This window comes from Thalassophryne amazonica, chromosome 4, assembly GCF_902500255.1.
Source record: "Thalassophryne amazonica chromosome 4, fThaAma1.1, whole genome shotgun sequence".
Classification (NCBI taxonomy): domain Eukaryota; kingdom Metazoa; phylum Chordata; class Actinopteri; order Batrachoidiformes; family Batrachoididae; genus Thalassophryne; species Thalassophryne amazonica.
In genome coordinates, this window is record NC_047106.1 from 139,042,961 (window position 1) to 139,064,222 (window position 21,262).

The 21,262-nt window shown below is 41.3% G+C and overlaps 1 protein-coding gene and 1 long non-coding RNA gene across 5 annotated transcripts in view; one reads left to right on the forward strand and one right to left on the reverse strand.

Moving 5' to 3' along the window:
• The first annotated feature begins 373 nt into the window (after window positions 1-373).
• LOC117508835 lies at window positions 374-1,803 on the forward strand. Its single transcript, XR_004560210.1, has 2 exons — window positions 374-832; window positions 930-1,803. It is a non-coding gene; the product is annotated as an uncharacterized LOC117508835 (long non-coding RNA).
• A 9,258-nt stretch (window positions 1,804-11,061) lies between these two features.
• nova2 (NOVA alternative splicing regulator 2) overlaps window positions 11,062-21,262 on the reverse strand; it is a 350,562-nt gene continuing 340,361 nt past the window's right edge. For all 4 annotated transcript variants that reach the window (XM_034168680.1, XM_034168681.1, XM_034168683.1 and 1 more), the window contains one exon: window positions 11,062-12,324. In XM_034168680.1, coding sequence (XP_034024571.1) covers window positions 11,302-12,324 — 1,023 coding nt within the window. In that variant the 3' untranslated portion in view covers window positions 11,062-11,301. The remainder of the gene's footprint in view (window positions 12,325-21,262) is intronic.

A 21,262-nucleotide genomic window follows, 5' to 3' on the forward strand; every position in this document is an offset into this window, starting at 1 on the left:
GATGTTAAACAACAAAAAGATAAATCATCATTACAAAATGGAGTTTTTGAATCTTTCCCATCGAGAAAAATCAAATGGAGCGAGAGCGAGGGGGGGGGGGGGGTTGGGGGGAGAGGCGTGAGGGAGGAGAGAGGGGGAGGTGAGGAGAGTGAAAGGTGCCCCCAACACTATGGCACGATCAATGAAGTCCCACAGGCTGAAGAGATGGCAGAATTAGGAAAGCAGCTGGCATGAGCGGTGGGGCTGTTTTAGGCGGGCTGAGAGGCAGGACAGTAGGTAGCCAACCTGCAGAGGGGTTAATCCTGGTCGGTTTAGCTCTGCAGGGTAGTGAGGAGGAGGAGGAGGAGGAGGAGGAGGAGGTGGTGGGGGGCAAGGTGCTGTTCAGTTGTGGCGTCATGAGCAACATCATGTTATGAGGGCGGAGCATGCTGGCTTCATGGGTGCTTCCAGGATGGATGTCCAACACACAAGAAAAAAAACTCAAAGAAACGCTTGGAATGGTAGTAGGTTTTTTTTTTTTTTTTTTTGTCTTTGTTTGTTTTTACCTCTCTGTTCTATTTTGGCACTCGAGAGAAGAGGAGGAGGAGTGGGCAGTGAAAGTGCAAAAAGAGGGCATGGAAGAGTGTGTAGTGGGCGGGGTCAACAAGGTACACAAAGAAATGGCATTTTGTTATAACTGGGTCTAAGTTAGACAGCGCATTCAATACAAATCCAAAACCAGGAAACAAACAAACAAACAAACAAAAAACAACAAGAAAGAAGTCAGAAATCAAACAGTGATATGACAAATGCAGTCTACAGTTGCTGGTGCTTCAATGGGGCCCGAGTCGGGGTAAAGGCGGGTCGGGAAAAGTCAGGGGATCCCGGATCGGAGGGTCAGTGGTGGGTGTGGGTGGGTGCAGGTGAGATCAGGGTTTGGTTGGGTGGAGGTGGGTGGTGACAGCAGAGCAGTGAGTGCACATTGTACTCAGTGGGGGCAGAAAACGAGCCACACACCCACTCAGAAGCACTGAGGTCACCTGACGAGCAGGCAAACCCCATGTTTACACGCTGCAGGGAGAAACAAACAAAACATATCTGGCTAGGCAGACGCCACCAGCATGCAGCCAGCCCAAATTAAAGTCAGAAAGAGGAGCATGCACGTCTAAACACACGCCGACAAAACACCTACAGTAAGCCTACACATCTACAGTAGTCTCAGGCACGGACCCCAACCTCGGCCACGCCCGTCTGCCACGGCAGACGCCAAACATGACCACATGGAGAAAAGACCAATGCTAAATCTGCCATCTGTCATTTTGTTGGACATCAAAAGCCCCTTTTCCACAAGGTCACATTAACCAGAACCAATCCGTACCTGGGACCTGAAAGATCCACCGGTCTTACGTGTCAGTCTTTTTCTGATACGCACAAAGTCACAGGAGAACGGCTGAGAGAGATGATCAGAAATCTTATCAGAACTCCAGGTGTGTCAATCTGTAACTCAATGATAATCCAGTCCCATCAAAATGGTCTCTGACCAAACCTTGGAGTGCTGCATCCCGCCTCTCTGTGCCCAGCAGGCAAAGACAGCAGGGTTGGGGTGGCACAGATTTATGAAAATGTCAATAGAAATTACAAATCAGCATGTCACTGTCAATGATGTCATTTTTTAATGACTAAACAAGATCCAGTTTTGCTTATGCCGGCGCTGTTTCGTCACGAGATCTTTAAAGAGGGAAGAGCAGCAATTACAAAACTGTGCCTGCAGCCGGGTCCATTAGAAATTTGTACAAATGTTTATCGATATTTTCAGAATGTCAACAAAGCACAATAGCAAAATGACAATGATGGAATGTGCCACGAGAAATGTAAATCCATTTGTGATCACGACAGTCGCTAAGTCACATGAAATATTGGTATTTTGTTGTTGTTTTTATTAATCCAATATTGCCATAACCATAGACGCAGGAGGTGGGGGGGCAGGGGGGGGCAACTGCCCCAGGGGGGGCAACCGCAAATGCTCAAATTCGGGCAGATGGGCTGGGAAATTTGGGCATGGGCCATGTAGACTCTGAATACAGACAATCAAACCACTATTTGGTCACCAATATAAATATAAATATGGGTATATAAATATATGGTAATTTAAAGAGTCATGGGGGTTTCTGAAATTTGGGCAAATTTGGTGTTGCTCCCCCAAATAGACCCCACCTCCTACACCTATGGCCGTAACATATTTTATAAGGATTTACAAGCTTCATGTACAACCCCTGGCAAAAATTGTGGAATCACCGGCCTCAGAGGATGCTCATTCAGTTGTTTAATTTTGTAGAAAAAAAGCAGATCACAGACATGACACAAAACTAAAGTCATTTCAAATGGCAACTTTCTGGCTTTAAGAAACTCTATAAGAAATCAAGAAAAAAAGATTGTGGCAGTCAGTAACAGTTACTTTTTTAGACCAAGCAGAGGAAAAAAATATGGAATCACTCAATTCTGAGGAATAAATTATGGAATCACCCTGTAAATTTTCATCCCCAAAACTAACACCTGCATCAAATCAGATCTGCTCGTTAGTCTGCATCTAAAAAGGAGTGATCACACCTTGGAGAGCTGTTGCACCAAGTGGATCATGGTTCCAACACGAGAGATGTCGATTGAAACAAAGGAGAGGATTATCAAACTCTTAAAAGAGGGTAAATCATCACGTAGTGTTGCAAAAGATGTTGGTTGTTCACAGTCAGCTGTGTCTAAACTCTGGACCAAATACAAACAACATGGGAAGTTGTTAAAGGCAAACATACTGGTAGACCAAGGAAGACATCAAAGCATCAAGACAGAAAACTTAAAGCAATATCTCTCAAAAATCGAAAATGCACAACAAAACAAATGAGGAACAAATGGGAGGAAACTAGAGTCAACGTCTGTGACCAAACTGTAAGAAACCGCCTAAAGGAAATGGGATTTACATACAGAAAAGCTAAACGAAAGCCATCATTAACACCTAAACAGAAAAAAACAAGGTTACAATGGGCTAAGGAAAAGCAATCGTGGACTGTGGATGACTGGATGAGGACTCATTAAGTCCATGCCTCAAGAGACTGCAAGCTGTTATAAAAGCCAGAGGTGGTGCAACAAAAATACTAGTGATGTGTTGGAGCGTTCTTTTGTTTTTCATGATTCCATAATTTTTTTCCTCAGAATTGAGTGATTCCATATTTTTTTTCCCTCTGCTTGGTCTAAAAAAGTAACCGTTACTGACTGCCACAATTTTTTATTCCTGATTTCTGATAGTGTTTCTTAAAGCCAGAAAGTTGCCATTTGAAATGACTTTAGTTTTGTGTCATGTCTGTGATCTGCTTTTTTTCTACAAAATTAAACAACTGAATGAACATCCTCCGACGCCGGTGATTCCATAATTTTTGCCAGGGGTTGTACATGTATCACGTTGTGTATTTTAGAAAATCATGTAACTTTCTGTATGTCATGTGACCTGTAATAGCATAACAAGTGTTTGCATTGCAGTTTTTCAAAATAAGGCTTTGTCAAACAGCCTGAAAATCCACCTCATGCAAGCATAAAAACCTTTTGGTGAAATTTGGGTTATTTATTTATTTCCAGTCAGCTGGATTTCTGGTCCCATATGTCTCAGAGAAACCTGAGCAAGTTTATCCGATATCACTGGAAGAAGACATCTGGGTCAAAAAAAGAGGAGAAGCACATCAATATTTGTATCTATTCCCAGACAAGATGGCCGTGGAAGCGAGTGGAAAAGGGGCTCATCAGGCAACAAATGGTCAACAGAACTTTTGCACTGTCGTCACATTTTCAAGTTTTGAAACATGGAAGCCAATAAAATTATCATCAAATGAATCGGGCAATACTTTGTACAGTGGCAATGTTTGGCATCACTTGTGTCTCCAAGAGCAGAGTGTTGGCGTGCACACTGGGCAAGTAGTGAGCGAGAGGAAGTCACAACACAATCTGTGAGCAAGTCTGCACAGAGGAACTGCAGTGAGAGACAAAGTGCACGAGACAGACGTGTCGGGAGTCTCTCTGTCAGAGCCAGATCATAGACTGTATGGCAGCACCTCAAACATGAAGCCAAAACGGGTCTGTCGCCTCCAGATGGCTGCTTTCAGTACATATCAGTAGCCTCAATGATGGACTACATTTTATGCGTGCCAAAAGCAAATGCTTTAATTTAGTTTAAAATGCAAAGTTTATAAATTGTACATTTTCATTTTTGTGTCAGGTTTGGCTGAAGGTAAGTAATGCTTTTGCTGCATTTAAATGAAACAAGATTTTTTTTTGGTTACAAAAAAAAAAAATCTTTTTGGCTTTTTTGTTTAAAAAAGCAATTGTAAGTTGTTTTTTAAATTACTAAAATATGAATAACTAATGGTACTCTTTATGCAATGTTACTCTTTATTCACCCTGTCAGAATGACAGGGTGAATTAAACAGCTTCATTTTTTGGCATTACTGGGGTGCCAATCTACAGTCTATGATCATAACCCGTCATAAACATGACGCCGCTGGAGATGGGGACTCCAAGTGTCAAATTTTAGGTCGATAAGGTGCATATCAATAACAAGACAAGCGTGGTGGAAAAAAGGACAGACAACAGTTAGACTGATACAAAGACCTTGATGATTGTTAGTAGTGGTTACAGTAAAAACAAACACACACACAAAAGCGAGCCTCTACTGCACGCCAATGGCCTGAGGAATGATATGCAAACTGATGTAGAGTACATTCATGGACAATCTCAGTCTTCATTCGGAACAAACGCTTTTCTCATTATTATTATTTTTTTATCGTTACTATTTTTTAACTAACATTAGAAAGCAAAACAGTAATTTTTAGTACAAGCTCGCTCAGCAAGTAGCAAAATAGTCTTCGGTTTGATCGAGAAGTAGTTTGAATCCCGCTCAGGATGGTTTGATCACCTAGACAATGCAATGACAAAATACTCATGTTGTTATCAAATCGAAATAAAGATTTTGTTCACCTGTGGCCAGCAGGCCAAGACTCAACATTACAGAAGAAAATAAACATTTGAACGTGGAAAACAACATCAAAATGCTCTACCCTGATCGGCATGCAAAGATTTGTCTCTGAAAATGAACGACACACACTTCCTATTTTTGTCACTTTTTCTTTTTTGTCCACGCTTCACTTTGACATCATGCAATACTGACATGCAAAAAATTAACATCTATTTCCACAAAATACATCTTCATTGTAACTATAAAAGGCTGTATTATGAATGCTATCTAGTCACATTTTTTAGTTTTTTTTAAGCATTTTTAGCATTATAATGCTATCACTATGATGAGTCATCCAGCCCCAGTCATTGGTGCTAATGAATTCTGGGATATGTAGTTTCCAAAGGACTGCTAATGCTGTGTTTGGCTTCAAGTAGGAACTCCAAATTTCTAAATTTTTAGAAATATTAACAAAAACAAGCCCAAGTTGGATTTCCAACAGAAACGTGGGAATAGTTTGTGAATGTTGGCTTAAATGAAACTGTCAACATTGCTGTTCTCAAAGTCAATAATAAAAAAGCAGGGTTTATTTGCTGTGAAACAAATGTTTTTCCTGTTTTGTACAACATCACAAACGTTAATGTTGTTGACTGACCAAGCTGCTGCTGTTATCCACTTAATGTGTTCATGAGTTTAAAGAAAAACAGATCATTTGCTTTAATTGATGCAATTATAGCTCTGCTAAAACATGCAGGTTGCAAATGATAAAAGTAAGAGTTGCAACATCCTTGTTCCAGAGTAAGGCAAACACAGCATAACCTTGTGAAAATAGCAGTTTCCAACTCTTGCAGTATGAGCAAAGAGGACTGAATGAAACAGCTATACTGAGGCATTTCGTCCCTGTTTAAATTTTTACAATTGTTTCCAGGACTATTCCAGTTCTATGCAAGTTATAAATATGCTCCATTTGGCACTTTTCACATTTTCGGCATATAAAAGTATGTCTCCGCTTATCTAACGTGGTTTGAATCAGCACATCTACAGTTTCACTACTGTTGAACTATTTTGGCACATGTTTAAACTGCTCAGGTTAGAATTATATTATTAACTTATCATCAACTTATAAGAGAGTTTGTATTACACTGCCTCTTAAGACTAGTCTCTCCAACTAAAAGACAGATTTGATATGTTTAACCTTGTAATTTTCATATCAGTTATTATTAAATAGCAGCATTTTCTTCAAATTAAAATAAAGAAACTACTTGAGTAGTCCTATTGAACATCTACTGGTAAATCCAAAAGCTCATATGGCAGACAGAGGTCAGGACAAGACAGGACAACAACAACCAGAACATGTATTGCTTCCAGTACTCGTTACATTTTATCCCAAATCCCTAATGCTAAAATCAGAAACTGTGTAAACAAAAATCCAGAAAACATGCTTCTAATGGCTGATTTATGAGATGAAGGAGAAACCCAACCAACAAATGGACTTCATTACATCAGGAATTTCAATGCAGTTCTTCCATGGCAAATGTATTGTGCTGCATCCAAACATATGAGGAAACATTCCAGAGAGGAACAGTCTCCTTTGGCCCAGGTGGCACATTAGAGGCACCCCTTTATTTTCTTTTAGGGTACTAAATTGGTTTGGTATTTGAGTATGAGATTGAAGTTTATGTATTTTCTCTGGTGGTGGAAAAAAAATGCATCAAACTGCTGGACTGAAATCTGAATGTGAATCTAAAAATATTTGCCAATTCTGAATTAATAACCAATTTTTTTTTTCATTTTCATGCCTTTTTATTATTATAGTCTGATATAAAGAAGTAAAACCTTCAGGGAATTCCTTTAGGTGGCCTTAAGAATTAAAAAAAATATTTTTTTTTTGTAAACTTACAGTAGTGTTCAGAATAATAGTAGTGCTATGTGACTAAAAATATTAATCCAGGTTTTGAGTATATTTCTTATTGTTACATGGGAAACAAGATACCAGTAGATTCAGTAGATTCTCACAAATCCAACAAGACCAAGCATTCATGATATGCACACTCTTAAGGCTATGAAATTAGGCTATTAGTAAAAAAAAAAAGTAGAAAAGGGGGTGTTCACAATAATAGTAGTGTGGCATTCAGTCAGTGAGTTTGTTAATTCTGTGGAACAAACAGGTGTGAATCAGGTGTCCCCTCTTCTGCACGTCTTTTATTTAACAGAGGAACTTTGCAGGGGATTCTTGCAAATAAATTAGCTTCACACAGGCGTCTTCTAACTGTCACAGCACTTACAGGTAACTCCAGACTGTCATTGATCATCCTGGAGCTGATCAATGGGTGAACCTTTGTCATTCTGGTTATTCTTCTATCCATTTTGATGGTTGTTTTCCGTTTTCTTCCACGTGTCTCTGTTTTTTTTTTTTTTTTTCCTTTTTTGTCCATTTTAAAGCATTGGAGATCATTGTAGATGAACAGCCTATAATTTTTTGCACCTGCGTATAAGTTTTTCCCTCTTCAATCAACCTTTTAATCAAACTACGCTGTTCTTCTGAACAATGTCTTGAACGTCCCATTTTCCTCAGGCTTTCAAAGAGAAAAGCATGTTCAACAGGTGCTGGCTTCATCCTTAAATAGGGGACACCTGATTCACACCTGTTCGTTCCACAAAACTGACGAACTCACTGACTGAATGCCACACTACTATTATTGTGAACACCCCCTTTTCTACTTTTTTTTTTACTAATAGCCCAATTTCATAGCTTTAAGAGTGTGCATATCATGAATGCTTGGTCTTGTTGGATTTGTGAGAATCTACTGAATCTACTGGTACCTTGTTTCCCATGTGACAATAAGAAATATACTCAAAACCTGGATTAATCTTTTTAGTCACATAGCACTACTATTATTCTGAACACTACTGTATGACCCCACCTCCAGCAGTGATTTGTCACCTTTTTTGTTGGTTGCCTTGTGGCTAACAGGCTGCCGCACAGAGCGTCACTTTTCTTAGAGGCTCTTTCAAAATTTGCTGTTGCAACAAGTTGCTCACATAAAAGCATGAGCATTAGCAAAGCATTTTCACATTTTCCAAACACACTCTTAGACATCCACCATGTCACATTGGTGGCACAAATGTGCTTTTACTTTTAGCGTCTTCTTGTTGGTAAATAAAGTCGAGCCGCTTTTGGCCCTACGTGGCTGTGTGCAGTGGTGTTTCCAGGCCATGACTTTTAGACAGTGAGTGCATGGATCTGGATACTTCTGACGATCCTGCTTTTGCATTACAGCACAGTACACTTATACACCGGAAGAAAAGTGGAAATCCACAGACACGTCAAATGTAAATCCAGTCTATAGCCCTCGTTGACGACAAACTCCCTCAGGACGTGTGTATGTTTATGTGTGTGCAGCTACAAATTAGCAATACTCCTCCTGACTGCTCTGATCCGAACTGCAAATGCGAGTGTTAGTGGCCCCAGCCTCGGCTACAACTGGCCGCTGCTGTGTGTCGGTGGTGAGAACCCCCCCCCGGCGGGGACTCAGCCACAAGTCCGTCAGCAGACGTGATCAGAACACCAGACATAGTCACCCATGGAGCGATGTGGAAGGAGGAGGGGGTGTCGAGATGGGAGTGTGCTGGAAGACTGAGAAGAGGTGTGGGGGGGTGGGTGAGGAGAGCATGGATGGTGTTAGATGGGAGTAAAGAAGCCTCCTTACCAAGCTGTGGTGGTAAAACCTCACTGGCGCTCCCACACAGACTGCTTACATTCAGCAGCACAGTGCAGGATTTGAGGTCCGATTGGAATTTTTTTTCAACACTCACCAGGCTGTGGAGGCCAACAAATTAATTTGCACCCCATCCTGGTTCTAGTTATTTACATTCTCTCTCACACTTTGATTCCTGCTGTCCAGGAATTTACCTGTAGTGTGTGTAGAGTTTGACTCTTTCTGGAAAAAAGATATGAGAAGTGAATTTGAGAGTTAAAATGTTTCACTGTGTTGCTCCAGGGTGTTTTTTTGTTGTTTTTGTTTTATGAGCTACTAGAAAGCCAACACTCCCCCAGGATCCTGCGAATTAACACGTTGAATCTCAGTGATCTTAACTCATGGCATCAATTGATTGATCCTCTTAATCGACCTAGTCTCTTTATCCTTCTTCAGCATTTCGATAAGACATGCACTTTTGTCACATTCTTCAAATGCAGTCTAAATATGTTACATATATGTGTTTTTTCCCCGCCATACAAGACCATCCAATCACGAAGCTGACCCTGACCTCACCGGTTGCCAGAACCGCTCGCTCGCTTCACAGTGCATTAAGACAAAAACAAAGTCAGTGTACTCCAACTCCAAAATAACACAACACAGACATTAACACAAAAGTTAACTTATAAACAGCGTCTAAAGCAGCCATGTGGGCAGTCAATCTGTCGCCATGGAGACCTGCAGTTTGCCGGAGGCAGGAACCATCTCGACTGAACCCTTTACCTCACCGGCAGTGGGATCAGTTGGGCTATTCATCTCCTTTACTGATGCACACGCCCGTCTTAAAATAGTAAATGTGCAAGCGTGGCACGCAGCGGCGGAAAGCACCGGACAACTTCGTCAGTGTTTGCCGTTACTCATTGTCAGCACTTGTCAGTAGTATGTTGCTTGTCCTTGTGGTGCTTCAGTGGAACCGACGGCTCGCGTGAAGGATTTGGAAGATCACAGGCTGAGCAGGAACCGGTCTGAGGATCAAAGACGTCTTTCACTTTTAGGCTGTTGGACCTGAAGTAGTCTTGGGACTATGCAAGCAAGGTGATAACGTTAACATGGCCTCACTTTAGACATATTTTGGTGCAAATTGTGAAGTATCACTGCAGTCTGCATCATCGATACGCTGAATTCTCTTTTCTAGCACCAGATATGGCATGATAGCGATTTGATTCAGTGCACAGCGTGTGTGTGTGTGTGTGTGTGTGTGTGTGTGTGTGTGTGTGTGTGTGTATGCATTCCCTGTTCTATTCGTTGACTAGATATAGACGCTGATCCTACGCTGTCGTCGTCATCGTAATGCCTCAGGCAGCTTTCTCACTGGATTTAAATAAGACATATATTACACTACGTGACATTACGAATAACCATCAGTCCTTTTAAATTAAAACAAAAAGATTCAAATTAAAAATAGTCATTTACATTCACATCAACCTGAATTCATTTCAAAGACAAAAAATAAGTGAACTTTCTTCAGGGTGAACTCATTAATAAATAATGATGACGGTGATGATTCCTACTGTAATAATGTAATTACAATGTCATTAATAAAATTATCACAGCAAACAGACTGCAAAACTCGCCACAGAGCCCGCATGCTCGTCACAGCCCGCACGGTATCGCTGTCGTCATTTCGAGGCATCGCCAGTATGCAGCGTCATCAGTGTGCGCCGTGGTATTCTATCTGAAAAACTAGAGCCGCGGGGTGGGGGGGGCGGCAGCGGCTCTGCACGACACGTGGTGTACAAAGAGAGCGGTGTATAAACGAAGAAACACCCACGTGATCCGCTGCAACCTAAATGACCTCACTCATCCTCCATTCATTCAGAAAGAGAGGAGGAGGAAGGTGACAGACTGAGAGGAGCTGTGGATGTTTCTTCGCTCACACGCCGACTGATATTTGCAGTCTTGATGGTAAAACACTTGCTGGGGTGGGTGGGGGGGGGGCACAGGGGACAGTAGTGATGAGGGTTCTTGGGAGAAGGTGGGAGCTGAAGGACAAGATAAAACTAGATGACAAATATAACAGGTGCGGTTTATAGTGGGATGGGAGGGGTCGGGGCTGTTCCATTGTTACAGATAAAGGGGGGGTATACCCTGTAAACGCCAACCCACCCCCCTATAACCTGCACACCCCCCCCCCCCCCCACACCACACTTCCCCGAGCCTCTCAGGCAGTAAACCTGTCTACATGGCATCATGCTTTTTCCACACGATACGCCAACAAACAGACAGCTTAATTTACAAAACAAAACAATAAAACAAACAAACAAACAAAAATCCAGAAAGGTCAAGACGTTAAGTAATAAAACCTTATTTACATATTACACATTTTTTTTCTTGGTTTTTCAGCATGATACTCGCTCCTCTCCCTCCTCGTCTTCTCAGCACATATTTGCTTCATGTTGAAAAAAAAATATTAATACTGAAAACAGGCAGAAGAAAACGGCGTGGATGATTCCTTCTGACATTCTTGCTCTCCTCTCCTTTTTCCTTTCTCACTCTCAAATTCTTGTACTCCTCCCCCATGCCCCCACTCTTTTTTCTTTTTGCCTCCTCATTTTTCACTGGCTGTCAGGTTTAGCCCACCTTCTGTGGGTTGGTGGCACGTACCCCCTGCTCATAGGTGATCCGCTGGCTGATCAGGTACTGTGCAGCCTGTGTAGCAGCCTGGGAACCCGTGATGGTCACCTTCCTGTTCCGGGTTCCAGGGATGAACTCGCCTTTCTTGGAGATTTGGATCCTGGCACCGGTCAGCTCCTGGTACTCCACTAGCGTTTTCCCTCCTTTCCCCAAAATGGCCCCCACAAGATTCTCTGGTACCGCAATCTCTACCACTTCCTTGGCTCCTTCCGCCAGCTTCTCTGTGGCCAGAAGAGAGGATGCCACCAGGGGTGATGCAGCGCTTAAGTAGCCATTGGTGGCTCCTGTAGCAGCAGCCAGTGATCCCAGGGAAAAGCCTCCAAGACTGGTCACTGGGTGAGCTGCACTGGTTGACGCATCGCTGGCATAGGATGCTAACAAATTAGCTGCAGCGGCAGCTGCTGGGTTAGCATTGGCTGCTACAGCAGCTAGCACTCCTGAGGCAGCAGCAGGGTTAAGCCCTAGGCCAAGGGAGTTGGTGTTGTAGCCATAGCTGGCCAGGGTGTTGAGGGCAGAGGTGATGGCCAGTAGGTCATTGCCTGACAGGCTGGACATGGTGGTCGGGAAGGCCCCAACCCCAGCCAGGCTGGCCTGGCCAAGTAGAGAGGAAGCTGTAGCAGCCGCAGCAGCTGCTGCGGCCGGCATGACTTCAGTTGAGTTGGCATAAGGGGAACCAGTGGGGTTGGAGTTGGCAACTGGCCCTGTTATGTTGGAGTAGGAGATGTTGAGGCATGAGGAACTCTGCGGATCCTCCTGGATCTTCTGGACAATGATTTCCACAGCTTTGCGGTTCTGCTCAGGCTCTCCACTGATGGTAACAACACGCTCCTGTAGGTTGATACCCTCAGGCTTTTGAGATAACTGGACCCATGCCCCAGACTGCTCCATCACTGCCTTGACTGTCGCTCCACCTTTACCAATGATGAGTCCTGCTGTGCTGTTGGGGACGATGAGTTTAGCCTGATAGGGTAAAATGGGAAACACAAAAAAATCTGCATTATTGTTTTGTTAGTGACTGTTTCAGTGTCATAAACAAAACACATTTTTCTCACATTACCTTCAACGTCAGTAGTGACGTTTGCAAACCTTGGACAAGGACTTTAAAGAAAGTCCATCATCATACAAACACAAAACCGTTCCTTTGCTGTGAAGTCAAAAGTCTCCGAAAGAGCGTGATTCTGTTAGAAATGTGGAAAAGACAACTATAGCTGATGTGTCACTGAGTATTCAAAACATGAACTACAGTAGGAGAGTGGGCAGTGAGAGAGCGCTACGCCCCATCGTACATTTGACACCAATTCATGCTAATTATTTCCTTTTATATAGCACCTAAATAGATCCATTTTATTGCTGGATTGTATGTCAAGTGACATTCATTACTTGTTCCATTGTATGAGTTGTGATAATGGCCAAGTATTTTGGTTTTATTTATGTGGCTTTTTGTACCAAATGTTTCGCTCTATTGAACGCCTCCATTACCTTTTATGAAATTGCCTCCATGATATGAGGAAACTTAATCGAATGACTGCAGTGTTCATGAGGACATCTTTAGCAGCCAGAAAAGTGCTGCCAGATGAGGAACTGGACAAGTTCCTATCGCAATTTTTCGCTGGACTGAAGAAAGCAGACGTGGCTTCCGCATGCTCGCTCAGCGTGTCGGCTGCTGGCCTGTGGAGCAGAACCAACAGCTCAGCAGTCACACAGCCATTTGTGCCCTGCTTCTTTCCACTTTCTGTGTCAAGAAGAAATACCCATGTAATTTTAAGTAAAATGCATCAGATGATGAGGATTCATGTAAAACAAATTATGAATGTTTTCTATTTGTGCAATGGTTTTCATGCCATGCTCCATCCTTTAACTCATCTTTGTCTTGAATAATAGAGTTACTTCAAATCTTGTTCCAGTAAAATGTGGGGTACCGCACGGGCCGATATTAGGCCCTCTGCTATTCTGTTTCTGTATAGCACCTGTTGGTCAGATATCACCATGTTTTGGAATTACTTTCCGTTCATTGCTATGTGGATGACACTAAGTCGTACATGCCAATAATTTTAGAGAATCTCACCCACACTAGGACTTTGGAGGACTGTCTGGCTTCAGTGAAAAACTGGAATTCTAGCAAATACTCACTTTTAAACTGTAGGTCCTGTAAGACACAGGCATCAGTTTGACCAGTTTGAGTTATCCTGGGACTCGTGTGTTATTCATCACAGAGATAAAGTCAAAAATCTTCCAAGATCCATGATCCCACACTGTCGTTTGACCTATACATTAGAGAAATAACTAAGAATGCTTTTTATCATCTCAATAATATTGGAAGGATTTGACTCATTCTGTCTCTGGTTGACGTAGAGACATTTATCCATGCCTTCGTCTCTTCTAGATTAGATTACTCTAATGTCCTATTTTCTGGTTTACCACAGTCCAGCATCAGAGTTCTTCAATTGGTTCAGAATGCCACTGCTGGAATTCTGAATCAAAGAACATTTGTCCATAATATAACTGATGCAAAGCCTCAGGCTGAACATTGATGTAGGTTGATGAAGCTCCTCACATCTCACCACGTCACTTAGGTCCTTCAGACTTTTTTTCAGTAAAATGGTTTTGGGAAGCATTAGCATAGCTAAAACCCTTTGGCCCCAATCAGGGCCCTCTTGACCCCCTGCCATTTTAAGCATACAAAACACACATACAATAAAGTTAAAAAAAAAACATGTCATGTCACACATGTCACAGCACCATGAGGTATTAAAAGCAGCTAAATTATTTTTTTGTTTTTCTTTTTGCTTAAATTTAAATAGTTTGGGCACTACCCACTACTTATTTTGAAATCCAAGACGGTCTATTCGGTCAAATCACTCAGTCGCACATCCAGGCACTCCTTCTTTGAGGTTTTAGCAACGTGCTTAGCAATGGCAGGGATTGACCGGATCACTTGTTCCCCAACACTATTTTAGATCACATCATGTGACCTTTGGCTCTAGGGGTCCTTAAGGTGGATGAGGCAGACACTGATCCATGGGTGCAAGCAACTGAAATTTTTTTTTGACTGAATATTTTCTGTGAACGGAAGGCCGAGTGTCGAAGGGGCGAGGTCCCCCAGGAGGGGTTCGGGAGCCTGCTCCCCAGGAAATTTTGGAAAAAAAATGGTGCAATTTGGTGCATTCTGAGAGCACTTTGTCAGTTTTTCTTGGTTTAAAACACAGTAGTATTTGACTCTTATACTGGAACAAAATATGGATGAAATCTTGATTTCATTACAATTTATTTACTATCTTGTATGTATTGTCTGTAATAAGTTTCCACAATGGACTGTCTGCATTAACCGACTTTAATTCTGCTTTCACTGTTTTCATTCTACATTTATCACATTCTAAGTGTGTCTTATAAAACAAATCAAGAATTACACCCTTTCTGCTTTTAGTAAATAATACACTTAAAGACATGATAACTATTGCCAATGAAACGTTTTGCCAATTGCAAGTCATCTAAAACTTATGCAATAGTTAATTAAAAAAGACCATCCGCAGATCAATACCACATATTAATGCCAAATATCATCACCAGACCAAATGAATTCTAAATAAAGTGTTGTAAAATGCCATCACCATAATGCAGTGCTTTCAAATGCCACCAGTTGTAATATAAATACTAAAAATCATAACCAGTGAATACAGCTGTACAGTATTTAGCACAGTCCTTTAATTTTCCCTCAAAATATTTTATTTTACAAACTATATCTCATCAGTTTTGAATGGTTTATCTACTAAAGAATTAAAAACTGAAGGAAATCAGTATTAAGGCCTGAAAGAAGTTTCTGTAGGGACTATTTTAGCCAGAAGGTCAAGTGAGAGGGGGAAGTGTTGGCTTTTTTAAATACTTGAAAGACAATGGACTCATCGAGAGGATTCAGTGCTGCAATAAGGGACTGATGCAGAAGGTGGCAGCAATCAAGGATGCCGGCTGCCATTAAACGCCACAGAAGAAGAGCAGGGTGCAGGATTTTCTCCACAGGCACATGTTTTTACAGGAGCATATTTCGTGTCAAATTAAAGCCATAATATATATATATTGCACCCATGCTGATCTGACAGGGAAGCAAACTGGAAGTGACGTTCCGCAACCAAATCTTTTTTTTTGTCACAACCAAGTCAACTGTTCCCAAATGCTATTTTAGATCACATCATGTGACATTCGGTTTCTGGGGTCCTTAAGGTGGATGAGGCAGACACTGATCTACTGAGGAAACAAAGCGGAAGTGATGTCATCAAGACTAGGTTCTCATGGCGGATGTAACGGATGGTATGGCACATATGACCATTCAAAATGGCAGCGCCCATGGTTCTCGGAGTCCTCATGGCTGATGGCCCAGTTGGATTTATTTATTTGCTTACATTATTTTCCAGCAATGACCTTTATCAGCAGATGACAGTCAGAGCTGAATCATCTTTTGTGTGAAAAAGATTTTCTGGAGAAGGACAGAAGACAAAACCAGCCCCCCCCCGGCCAAAGACATACAAAGAAAGGAGTGAGTTTGACTCGACATAGAAAACTAAAAAAAAGTGTTGTGTGTGTGAGCGCACGCATGCAAATGTGCATTGCTGAGTGCGCCGCGGTGATGGTGACGCCATCACCGCAACACATTTCACCACTGTGCTGCAGCGTACAACAAGAGCCAGAGAGATGAATTGTAACGATGCCACTTGTGCAGAAATAAAAATGACTGTCAGGGGTCAGTGTTGCCATGGAAACAGCTCTACCATTCAAAGGGTAGTGAAAGGCAGCAAGGCACTGCCACCCACATGCTCAGCAGGGGTCAGCAGCGCTCAGTAACCACATCTCACTTTACATATTTGCATGCACACATTAACACGTTTGCATACGCACACACATATGGTGTCGACTGTAAGATCGTACATGTTTACATGAATGCTTTCCCACATTTAACCTGAATCACTCTCTCACACACACACACACACACACACACACACACACAAACACACAAATCAGCTCACACTTTTAGCTCATGCTGATGTTAAAACTGTAAACGTCCATACTAAACTATATAACTTTATATCTTTTTGCTCTGTCTGCACCACTCTGCATTTAATCATTAGTGATCGATCTCTGCTCCCCTCCACAGCATGTCTTTTTCCTGGTTCTCTCCCTCAGCCCCAACCAGTCCCAGCAGAAGACTGCCCCTCCCTGAGCCTGTTTCTGCTGGAGGTTTCTTCCTGTTAAAAGGGAGTTTTTCCTTCCCACTGTTGCCAAGTGCTTGCTCACAGAGGGTCGTTTTGACCATTGAGGTTTTTCTGTAATTATTGTATGGCCTTGCCTTACAATATAAAGCGCCCTGGGGCAACTGTTTGTTGTGATTTGGCGCTATATAAATAAAATTGATTTGATTTGATAACATAATACGAATTTTGTTTGCTAATTTTGTATAAATAGCATCTGTAAATGGAAACAAATATTTATTAAAACATTTTTTGTTCATTTTCAGGATTTAAATTGAGATAACCAGTGGTGGGCACAGTTCCGCTAATCCGCTAACCGCTAATTAGGAACGCTAACATTCCGGCATATTCCACCGGTTTCTTGAACTTCTATGCACGCAAATCACTAACTTGCCCGGAATTAAAATGGCGATCACGCCTCCTTACTGACAGGATTTACTTAATGGTTTTCATTATGCTTTTGTTCTTATTTTGAAAGTTCAATAAGTAGACTGATATGTTAAACATGGTACAAATGCTACGTGAAAGACTAAAGTAAGATAATTTTACTGAACAAGTAGCAGAATTTTTTTTGTTTTGTTTTGTATATTGTTCTGCCACTTTTAATTACAAATTCATCCGCACACCGCCTGAGTTTTCATTATCCTTCATTTGTTTGACATTTTTTGTTGAAAATTTAGCAGGTGAACACTGAGTGTGTTTAAAACAACATTGTGGTGCTCTTAATTCATAATGTGAAGTAAAACAGAGCATGCCATGTAAAAGAAACAGTTTTATTTTTGCTTAATAAACTGTACTACGAGGTCTGTTAGAAAAGTATTGGACCTTTTTATTTTTTTCAAAAACTATATGGATTTGAATCACGTGTGATTACATCAGACAAGCTTGAACCCTCGTGGGCATGCGAGAGTTTTTTCACGCCTGTCGGTTACATCATTCGCCTGTGGGCAGTCTTTGAGTGAGGAGTGGTCCACCCCTCCTGTTGGAATCTCTTTGTCTGAGAACTTCCTGAGAGACTGGCGCTTTGCTTGATCCAAATCTTTTCAAAAACTGTGAGGCAGATCGAAGTGGACACCATTCGAGAAATTCAGCTGGTTTTCTGTGAAAATTTTAATGGCTGATGAGAGATTATGGATTGTTGCTGTCACTTTAAGGACTGCCCACGGAGCGGGATGTCGCAACGCGCCCTGAGCCGCCACTGTCTGCCTGTTTCGAGCTGAAAGCTTCCAAATTTAAGCCTCTGTTGACCCAGGATGTCGTGAGAGAACAGAGAACTTTCAGAAGAGGTCGGGATCAGCAGTTTATCCGGACATTCCACTGTTAAAGGAGATTTTGTAATGTAAGAAAGTGTGGACGGGTCCGCGCGTCGGCAGGCAGCTGGCGCCACGCGCCACCACAGTAAAAACACCTCTGTTGGAAGCCTTAAGGACAAGTTGGAACATGTCCAGCATATCTCACCCATATTGGCCTCTCTTCATTGGCTTCCTGTTAATTCTAGAATAGAATTTAAAATTCTTCTTCTTACTTATAAGGTTTTGAATAATCAGGTCCCATCTTATCTTAGGGACCTCATAGTACCATATCACCCCAATAGAGCGCTTCGCTCTCAGACTGCAGGCTTACTTGTAGTTCCTAGGGTTTGTAAGAGTAGAATGGGAGGCAGAGCCTTCAGCTTTCAGGCTCCTCTCCTGTGGAACCAGCTCCCAATTCAAATCAGGGAGACAGACACCCTCTCTACTTTTAAGATTAGGCTTAAAACTTTCCTTTTTGCTAAAGCTTATAGTTAGGGCTGGATCAGGTGACCCTGAACCATCCCTTAGTTATGCTGCTATAGACTTAGACTGATGGGGGGTTCCCATGATGCACTGAGTGTTTCTTTCTCTTTTTGCTCTGTATGCACCACTCTGCATTTAATCATTAGTGATTGATCTCTGCTCCCCTCCACAGCATGTCTTTTTCCTGGTTCTCTCCCTCAGCCCCAACCAGTCCCAGCAGAAGACTGCCCCTCCCTGAGCCTGGTTCTGCTGGAGGTTTCTTCCTGTTAAAAAGGAGTTTTTCCTTCCCACTGTCGCCAAGTGCTTGCTCACAGGGGGTCGTTTTGACCGTTGAGGTTTTTTATGTAATTATTGTATGGCTTTTGCCTTACAATATAAAGCGCCTTGGGGCAACTGTTTGTTGTGTTTTGGCGCTATATAAATAAAATTGATTGATTGATTGATTAAACAATTTCTCAGATACTCACTCAACTGAAAGCCATCAAAAGCCACCTGGTTTTTACAAATGGTTATCAACACAGAGGTGTTTTTCCTGTGCCGTCGCACCGCGCCGGCGGACCCGTCCACATGTCTTTCATTAATAAAATCTCCTTTAAGAGTGGAATGTCTGGATAAGCTGCTGATCCCGACCTCTTCTGAAAGTTCTCTGTTCTCTCACGACGTCCTGGGTCAACAGAGGCTTAAATTTGGAAGCTTTCAGCTCGAAACAGGCAGACAGCGGCGGCTCAGGGCGTGTCGCGACGTCCCGCTCCGTGGGCAGTCCTTAAAGCGACAGCAACAGTCCATAATCTCTCATCAGCCGTTAAAATTTTCACAGAAAACTATCTGAATTTCTCAAATGGTGTCCACTTCGATCTGCCTCACAGGTTCTGAAAAAATTTTGATCAAGCAAAGCGCCAGTCTCTCAGGAAGAAGTCAGACAAAGGAATTCCGACGGGAGGGGTGGACCACTCCTCACTCAAAGCCTGCCCACAGGTGAATGACGTAACCGACAGGCGTGAAAAAACTCACGCATGCCCACGAGGGTTCAAGGTTGTCTGATGTAATCGCACGAGATTCAAATCCATATAGATTTCTGAAAAAAATAAAAAGGTACGTTAGTTTTATCACAGACCTTGTATGTGGTCAAGACTATTTATATTTAGTTTCTTTTGTTTGCATTAGCATATTTGATATTGGAGTAATCCAGAAGTAACTGAAAGTAATCAAATTACATTACTTTAATATTATGGTACTTGGATTACGTTACTGATTACATTTTTCAACAGATAACTAGTAACTGTATCGGAATACATTTTTAAAGTAACCCTCCCAACCCTGATTAAAAGCAATCACATAGTCAATGAGGACATAATTAAATGTTGAAATTACAAAATTAAAAATTGATTTCATCATGTTTATGTCACATTGAGAAATCCTAATTAATAGACACACTGAAGTCATTGTTGCATCATCTCCTGTTGTGTTTATAATAAATTTGAAATTATTTATGGTGTCCTTTTTCCTGGTTGCAATGCAGATATGAATGAATGAATCTACCAGACTTAGTTGTAAAAATGTACACATTATTTGCCATGCTATTTCATTTGTCTAAAAATAAATATCCAAGGTTCCTTATAATGTTAATCAAGAAATCATCTAGTCTGTAACAACAACAGATAAATTATGGTTTTAATTTACAGATGAACAAATATTTCTAAAGAAACTTTTTTATTTAAAACTATTTTAATTACAAGTGTTGTAATGCAAGAAACCTTTTTTAAATTTCAAAATGTGCAGTAATCAAATTAATCTTGAGGTAAAAAAATTATATGGATTTTCTTCAGATAACTGCTGTCAATACACATTTCTGCACTCTGTTTTGGCCTGATGACGTGTTTCTATTGGATGTGGGAACCTACATCCCACCGGACACAATAAATGTTGGATTGGGTTGAACTTTGAGCACGGCAGCCTGAGGACAGGCGGCAATGCGCACCGCACTAGCTTGGTTTTTGATGGTATGACGCATCAAAAATGTAATACTTCTCATTGAAAATAATTGTTTTTTGAGTGATGAGTGACATGTTTAATGTCCTGAACATGGTCAGTGTGAAAGGTCCTTAAGACACCAGCTGCAGTCCGTTCTGATGGTTCATAGGACTGCAAGTTGAAAATAGTTTTGACACTTCAGAATGAATAATTATTGCATTAATAATATTGTATTAATAATGACTGTGTTACTTTCAGAAACCCCAGAAGAAGCTAAAATGTGAACAAAATTCTTGTTTTTTCTGTGATTAAAGATGCATTTTTTTTTTTTTTTGTAATTGTTTTGCATAGAAAAAAGAAAAGTCAAAGTCAAAGTGTCTTTAATAGTCTCCCTACGGAGAAATTTGCCTTGGACAGAGGGGTCTGCTGCACAACAACACATCTGACACATACCACCCATGCATTAAAAACAACCACATAATAGATCAAAATTAAAATACAAATACATAATCAACAAAAACCATATTAGCATCTTAATGCAAATTCAGCAACACATGACAAATACAAATACATAATCAACAAAAACCATATTAGCATCTTAATGCAAATTCAGCAACACATGACTTTACACTATCGTCCCTGATCTGCTCATTTATGAGCACAATGGAATAAACAAATGTTTATATCAGTTATATTTACAAAGAGGAACTCTGTACCTTCTTCCTGAGTTAAATAAAATATATTCAGAGTGCAGTACATGAGAAACATCTGATAAAATACTGTATGCAAGTCTGAGGAATACTTGTTCAAACAAACCTTGGAGAGTTACAGGTTCCACCATACCAATGATTTTGCCAGCTATTTTTCTCAAATTAAGTATTTCAGTTTTTGATTTAACCATTAAATTACCAAACC